This window comes from Saccoglossus kowalevskii, chromosome 16 (genome assembly GCF_978046115.1).
Source record: "Saccoglossus kowalevskii chromosome 16, keSacKowa6.1, whole genome shotgun sequence".
NCBI lineage: Eukaryota > Metazoa > Hemichordata > Enteropneusta > Harrimaniidae > Saccoglossus > Saccoglossus kowalevskii.
In genome coordinates this window covers 21,422,489-21,430,486 of record NC_140656.1, presented here as the reverse complement: position 1 = coordinate 21,430,486, position 7,998 = coordinate 21,422,489, and the positions used below count along the sequence as shown (strand labels likewise).

Below are 7,998 nucleotides of genomic sequence, written 5' to 3'. Positions count from 1 at the left end.
TTTACAGATACTTCAAGATTATGATTTACATTATTAATAAGTTCACACCTTCAGACAAACTGCATTGTGAGAACCAAAATATGTCTGAATAACTTCAACATTTATAATATTTGTATGTCTGACATAAGCATGATCAATCAATGTACCACTGTCTGTTGTTGGCTGTGCAACACACTGTTTAAATCCTCTTTCCTCCATCAACTTTTGTACAGAAGAACACACAAGCACATTCTCGTTAAAATCACCAAGAACAATGCTTCCACCAGGTAGTTTCTCCAATTCTTCAACCAAACTCAATAAGTTTCTTCTGAATATGTCTGCTCTGTAAGATTGAGGTCTATAGATTATTGCTACTGTAAAATGTCCGTCCTTTACATAAAATGCCATGTACTCCAAATCTGTGATACACAGATTCAAGATTTCAATACACTCATTACTACTGATATAAACTCCTACTCCTCCATGAGCTTGATGCTTCAAATCAGTTGTAACATGGTCAGATGTATCATATGATAATGACCTAGGTTTGTGGTGAAAAACAAAACCACTTAGACCTAATCCGTCTTCTGAATCTGCACTGGTCAACCATGTTTCTGTCAAACAAATAAAATCACTTTTTACCAATCTTTTGTCATATTTTAGGTCTTCAATGTGTGAATATATACCTTCTATGTTATGCAAAGTGATAGTATATGAACATTCTATATTTGAGTTACTTTCAGTCAAAGTGATAAACTTGGGCATACTTGATAAGGCAGCATCTATTTTCTCATTGCAATAAATGGCAGATTCCTTGAAGTCTTTGATAACAAGTCCACTCAAGGATTTTACCCTACTCAAGGCCACATAAGCTTGTCCAGGTGCAAATATTTTGTCTAATGAAACTACAGCTTCTTCTACTGTTAAGCCTTGTACTTTGTGTACTGTACATGCCCAAGCAAGTTTTAATGGGAATTGTCGTCTGATACTTCCACTACTGTTCACACGGTCTTCCTTGGGGCATTATTGGCAAACTGTTCTCTGGTATTGATGATAACACATCAGTTTTACTACGCAGTTTTGTTCCAACATTTTCATTATCAAAAACTACGTATATAGTGGAAGGGAATACTTCACCAGGCTTCATAGATATATAGGAAACAGTTCCAAAAACACCATTTACTAGACCATCAGATACATCAATGTTTTTTGTTAACATCACACGGGCACCAACAGCTAAAGTTACTGTATTTGCCAAATTTGTATTGTATATCTTCTTATGTTGGCTGTTCTGCCTGACTAATTTCTTTGTTTTAGGATCTCTACAGAAGTCCTGTGCCTTAATGGTTATCGGATCAGTACAGGATGATTGCAGTTTCATAACATTACATTCATTAACTTCTTTATTGGTTGCAAATATGTGAATACCATTACCATCTTCACCAGTTTCGCATTGACGAAGCATGTTCACTGCACTAGTGTCCAAGTCATCTGATTTCTTTTTGCTTCTGATAACATTGAGTGTTTCAGCAAATGCATAGTCTTCTTGTCTCACAATATCACTCAATTCAGCAATAGAAAAATAATCATTCCATAGGTCAACACCTTCATTGTTAAAATACAGTGCCTTTCCTTTCACTGGTGGCAACTGATAGAAATCACCCACTGCCACCACAGAAACACTTCCAAACGGAGAATAATCACCACTTTGTTTAATCTGTCTCAGCCTCCCATGAATATAAGCAAGAAGCTTCTTATCCACCATTGAAATCTCATCAATAATAAGAATCTGCAAACTACCAAGCTTTGTACGTAGTGTGTTTATTTTCTCTTCTCCCAGTGGCTGGTATGGTAGTTTGGCATCAATTGCTATTGAGAAAGTACTGTGTATAGTTGTTGCATCTATATTAAAAGCAGCAACCCCTGTTGGTGCCGTCAACAATACAGAAATGTTGTCAGGATTTGGCAATACACGGGAAAGAATTCTAGAAGCTTCATAATATAAAGCTTTGATTAAATGAGACTTTCCAGTACCTGCACCACCACACAAGAACATATAAAATGCTTGTACACTATGATCTGTGGTTTTATTTAAACACCATTGTCGTATTGTGTAGAATATGTCCTGTTGCTTGTCATTTAATGATCTAAGCAATATTTTAGCATCATTTCTTGACATTCCACATTGACGATGCACTTCTGCACATGAATTAGTCTTGTCTTTTCCCAGCAAATCTGGAACTGAGTCATCATTTTCTGCTTCATCTGATAAGGAAATGTTATTCACCATTTCCTGACATTGCAATCGTTCCATTTCAGACTGGGAATGAATCTGCGCCCAGGCATCTTCTAAAGGAGGACATGCTTCCAGAATTTGCTCTGCTGCATCTATTTCATCCACTTCTTTTTCAAAAAGTGCTCTGTTTCTGTCAACAATAGCTTTCACAGTTTCTAATGTTTTGCATGCATACTTTACAGCACCAGTTTGATAAAAATCTTCGAATGAATCAAAGTTGCATGGTTTCAACTGACTATCAGTTCGATGAGGCAGAAAAAGTTGAAGAATGCTTTGATAATACTTCTCCGGATATTTGAAGGGTGAAAATCGTGCATACCTGACAACTGCTGCATCGGTTCGAGTTCTTTTTCGCACATAGCCAAGACCATTTTGAAGTTTAACAAATGCATTGTTTGACTTTGTATTCCCCATGATCTTTGATGTTGAGACCACTCTATACTCTGAAACAAAACTAGCAAGGCATAGATTATCAAATATGTCTTCATTTGGTCTACTCTTATAACGATCTAATAGGCTAGTCATCCAGATATCTTCTTTATTCAGGTTACGATCTTTATTTTTCATTTGAAGTACCCGAAGAGGTAAGCTCATTTTAATGGGATTGTCCCCTGTTGGAATGAACTGAACTTTTCTTGAACCTTCTTTTAACCTCAAATTGCATACTCTATATACAGCCTCTTGAGCACAAACTTCTCTGTTTGTTAGATATACACCTCCTAGCTGTTTCATTGCCAGTTTTGCATCTGTATTTCCTTCCTTTGAAGCTTCTTTCTGTGCATGACCCAACAACAAACCCATTTCTCTTTCTGATTTTGATATATAACTAATAATGTACACAATGCAACTATAAGCATCTACCACAAATTGTATGTCCATATTTGCATTCCAACAGCGCAACAGGTCTTTATTATATTGGTTTACCCAAACATCATTTGTTTGCCTTTTCAAAATTATACTGGTTTTCTTCGTTAACTTTGAGCTTGCTTTTTCAAATAGATCCTGAGATACCCCAATACTAGTAAACAATGACTCGACTGTTAGATAGCTCTTCTCCGGGTTTGATAGTTCATTCCATATTTTTGTCAAAATTGCTTTTGCTTCATCTGTAGTAAGTAATTTTGGAACTTGTTTAGAGTCACTTTGGTCCATTTCTGTATAATCTGCATTAATATCATTATACTCAGGATTCACTTCATCTAACAGATTAACATTGACATCTGTAGTTTCAGTCACAGCATTATCAACTCGTGCAATGAATGTTTCTTTAGAAGGGGGTCGCGGAAAATTAAACCTACAAGAAGTACCTTGCTTCCGACAACTTTTAGAATGTCGCATACTGTGTTTCTGAACACTGTTTACAATCTCAAAGAGTTCATCATCACTTTCTTCAGATGGAATTCCACAAGTAATATATTTGTCAACAAATTCTGTTACTTCTATGTCCTCATTATCATCCACTCTTGGTGCATCTTTAACCCAAAAGAGACAGTGTGTGTGGGGGGATCCACGTTGCTGAAACTCAACTCTATAAAAGTAATCTACAATTTCTCCAATAGGTTCCGCAGGTGACATAATTACATGTTTTAAAAAACAATGAAATCTATGATCAAACATTCGAGCAGCTGTCACAGGGTTGTTTCTCAATATGGCACATTTTTCAGACCAATCAAGCTCTTCAATTGTGCGTGTGTCACCTTGCTCACTTAGAATAGCCTCTATAAATTCAGGCCACCTCATATCAGCTGAACTAAAACTGCAAAACCATGTAGGTATTCCCAGCTGCCTTAACATAGCAAATAAGTCTTTCTGTGTGCTTTGCCAAAAAGGTGGTGTTCCTCGAATTGGCTTGAGAAATTTAAAACCTTCATCATTATTCAAGATTTCTTTCAGTGACTGTGCATCTGTGAGAGTAGCAGAAGTTACTTTTTTACCACATGCTTTACCAGACCCTTTTCTTAAAGCAATAGACACATTTGATACAACTTGTTGCACCTCTGATAGATACTGAGCATAAAATATGAAATCGGTGTTTTTTGCAAATCTACCATCTGCATTCATTAGTCGCATATGGAGATAACGAGCAAGTGTTATTCTTTCATCCCGTTTATCATAAAAAGTTGGTGAGCCTGTTGGATACAAAGCAGGAAAAGATTTGGCTTCATTGGTTTCATCCATCAACATCTGCACTGGATTGTTTCCCTCAGCAGGAGCCACACATTGAATGGTGTCATAATGATGGTCAAGAACTTCCTGAGCTATATCAACAGGTTGAAGACATGTATCAAGAAACATTCCCTGCTGTTGTGTAACCTGTTCTTCATGCTCTGTATCAATGTTTTCATCGTCTTCATTTACTGAACCAATCACATTTGAGGCATCATTTTCATGATGTGGCTCATTGTCTTCAACAGTTTCCAATAGGGGATTTCTCCAATTTTCATTGAAACAAATATCACTATACCATTTGTTGTTTGTCTTGAGATAGTGCAAAGCATCCCTTATATGAACATCGTTTACAAACTGATACTGATAGTGTCCTTTATAAGTGAGTTTCCTCTTTAATTTAACTCTGATCATTTGATCATCAGACTCAAATCTTGGTAAAATAGATGTTACCTTCTCAACACTTGAAGGAACGCAGACAACAGGCCCATGGACACCATTTTGACCACCCTTTGGTAGAGCTAACATTTTCATAAATGGAATGTGCAAACAAATCAAATGTTGTTCAAGGGAATTCAGGCACTTCAGTTCCTCTGGAATAGGCTTTATATACAGATTATTGGCAACAGCTTCCGCTGGCATTTTCCCTTTTAGAAGTTTTCGATGACAAGTGAAACATATCCATAATCTGCAATGCTCTTGTCTCAGATACAGACAGTTATCATCACACGTGTTGGTACATTCATGAACATAATCTTTGGTAATACACTTTTCAGCAATAGATGATACATTCCCTCCTTTATTGAAGTACATCTCTTGTTTACAAAAAAGAACTTGATCTCTGAAAAGTCGTCGATGGCAAACTGAACAGACATACTTTGGGCCATTCGCAATCTCATTCCTAAAGGTATTTGTAACTTTATCTATGTTTTTCATAGAATTCACTTTGGACTGCCTGGTGGCAAGCACTCTCAATTTAGTTTCCTCCCTGGTACTTTCATTTTGTGCATACTTTTGAATACCTCGTTCCTTTACTGCTGCTCGATGACTTTCACTTTTTGCATACTTTTTTATACTTTGTTCCTTTACAATTAGTCTGTGACGTTCATTTTGTGTATACTTTTGAATACTTCGCTCCTTTACAAGCAGTCTGTGACTTTCATTTTGTGCATACTTTTGAATACTTTGTTCCTTCAATTCTGCTTTATATGCATTATTTTTTCTGTACCTAGTAATTATTGAAAGTTTCTTCTTCTCTTGAAATTGATCATCAGTGTGATATCGTTCTACTTCTTTTTTTAATTTCCACTTTTTTGCTATGCTGCTGTGGTCATCAGCTGGTTCTTCACATTGCTTAGTTTTTTTTTTAAGATGATAAAGAATTCTTCGCAGCCTATCATTTGCACGCTTCCCTTTTCGTTTTAAAATTTGGCCTACATGTACTGATGATGTACAAATATCTGTTGACACTTTCTTTTCACATTTATGTTGTTTATTTGATATTTTCTGGTCAATATTATGGTCTGATAAATGATGTCAAACAGTTTGTAAACTTCTCTTACTTCTACCCACTTCAGAAATAGTAGACGACTTAGTATTATGTGTACACACAGATGTCAATACTCCTGGCATCTTTACACACTCAACAACTTCATAGTGGATCTCCATACAGTGATTCAAGTATATCCCTTTTTCATTATTGATGATGTTCTTGTCGATTTGAGTGCTTGAATATTTTAGCCATCTTCCTTGACTAAATGTGTAAATATCTGTTCTTAAAAGATGAGCAGCTGCAACTATTTCAACTTCTGTTGCCCATATTCGCAAATTCTCCATTCTCGACTTGACTAAGTAATCACTAACCGACTTGTAACCTGGTCTTAAATGACCATAAAACTCAGTAGCATTCTCTTTTAGGTGATTAACAATAGCCAACCTTATTCTATGGTGATTATTTTCATTACCAGAAAGTGCATATGACAGAGCTCTAAAAAAGCAATTACCATCCTCTTTGATTGACTTACTTCTACATGGCTCACCAATTTCATTACACTGATCACTATCTACAACTTCTGTCTTTCTAATATTTTTAATACCGAGTTGAAAGCACAAACTTTCACACAGTTCTAAACTCAAAGGAGAAAACAACAATGGAATATGATCAGTACTAACAACTAACACTTCATCTTCAGACTGACATTCCATATACTCCTCAACATTAGCACTTATACCAGTAACTTCAAACTGAGTGTTTGCGCTAACATGCATGGATACTGCAAGATTACAACAATGCTCATACACTACCTCAACATTCCTGCATTGTAATAGTACACTCTTTCCATCTGGTTCCACCATTCCCTTGGAATCCCTTGCATGAGGATCAAAAATCCAGTATGTGTCACCATTCTTCAATACAGAAAATGCTGCACCTCCAAAAATAACAATACAAGCATCGTGATCTCTTAAGGTTATTTCAAGTGCAACATTAAATGCCATGAGAGGGGCATTAAAATCACCACTTTTTCCTATAATACCTGATAAAGATTCTGCAATATTCAATGCAAATCTTAAGTCAAATAACTCTATTATTTCTGGTAATTCAGTCACTAAAAGGTATGCATCATTACATGTTGAGGATTGTTGCAAAAATCCATACAATTCATTTCCTGTTCGCAATATGGTATCGAGATCAAACGTATCCCATGAAAACACAAGTTTTATCTTACTATAGAGTATAGATACTAAACTGTTTGCAACACATTGCCGTCCACTGTTGTATAGAAACTGAGGGTGACCTTGATTAAAACTACCTTGAACTGAAACTAGAGCATTTATTTTATTACCTGTTGTCTTGTAACAATTGATAATTTCATTCTCAAATGATTCCCTTGTTATGTTTACTATCACAGTTTTATTCTGTCTTGCTTCATTTGTTCTATTACTTTGTTCCCGAAGGATGTCATTCATTTCATTGATTGGAAGGACTATGCCCATATCTGGTGGGTCGGTGCCCAAAATAGGTGGGACAATGCCCAAAGTTGCTGGGACGATGCCCATATCTGTTGGATCAATGTCCAAGTCTGGTGGGACGATGCCCGTATCTGTTGGGTCGATGCCCAAGTCTGTTGGGACGATGCCCAAAGTTGGCGGGACGATGCCCAGGGTTGATGGGACGATGCCCAAAGTTGGTGGGACAATGTCCGAAGCAGGTGGGACGATGCCCAGAGCTGCTCTTTTCTTCATTGCTTCTTTTCTTCTCCAATTCTTTTTTCTCGGCATCTAAACAACAAAATAATATAAATAATTATATATATGTAATACAAAATTGAGTCACATACAGATCATTACAATTACTGAACAACTATTATGTAAAAAAATAAACACATTTATTGTCTTATATGTTCATTAATTAGTGTGTGCTTTAGAAACTGAAGAATGTACTAACAAAATGTATACAACATGCATTGTGGGAAGTGTTGCAGTGCAAATTAGGGATGAAATCCAGTAGAATATTGACTTACACTAATTTTTTCATAAATTCAGAAGTGATTAACCAC

General features: G+C 36.2%; 1 protein-coding gene across 1 annotated transcript; it reads right to left on the bottom strand.

Moving 5' to 3' along the window:
- Window positions 1–973: 973 nt before the first annotated feature.
- LOC146733747 (uncharacterized) lies at window positions 974–7,720 on the bottom strand. The gene is made up of 2 exons (XM_085490933.1): window positions 6,004–7,720; window positions 974–5,964 (listed from the first exon to the last, which is right to left on the bottom strand). Exons 1-2 carry the CDS (start codon window positions 7,718–7,720, stop codon window positions 974–976), a joined length of 6,708 nt encoding a protein of 2,235 aa, XP_085347059.1.
- Window positions 7,721–7,998: the final 278 nt, after the last annotated feature.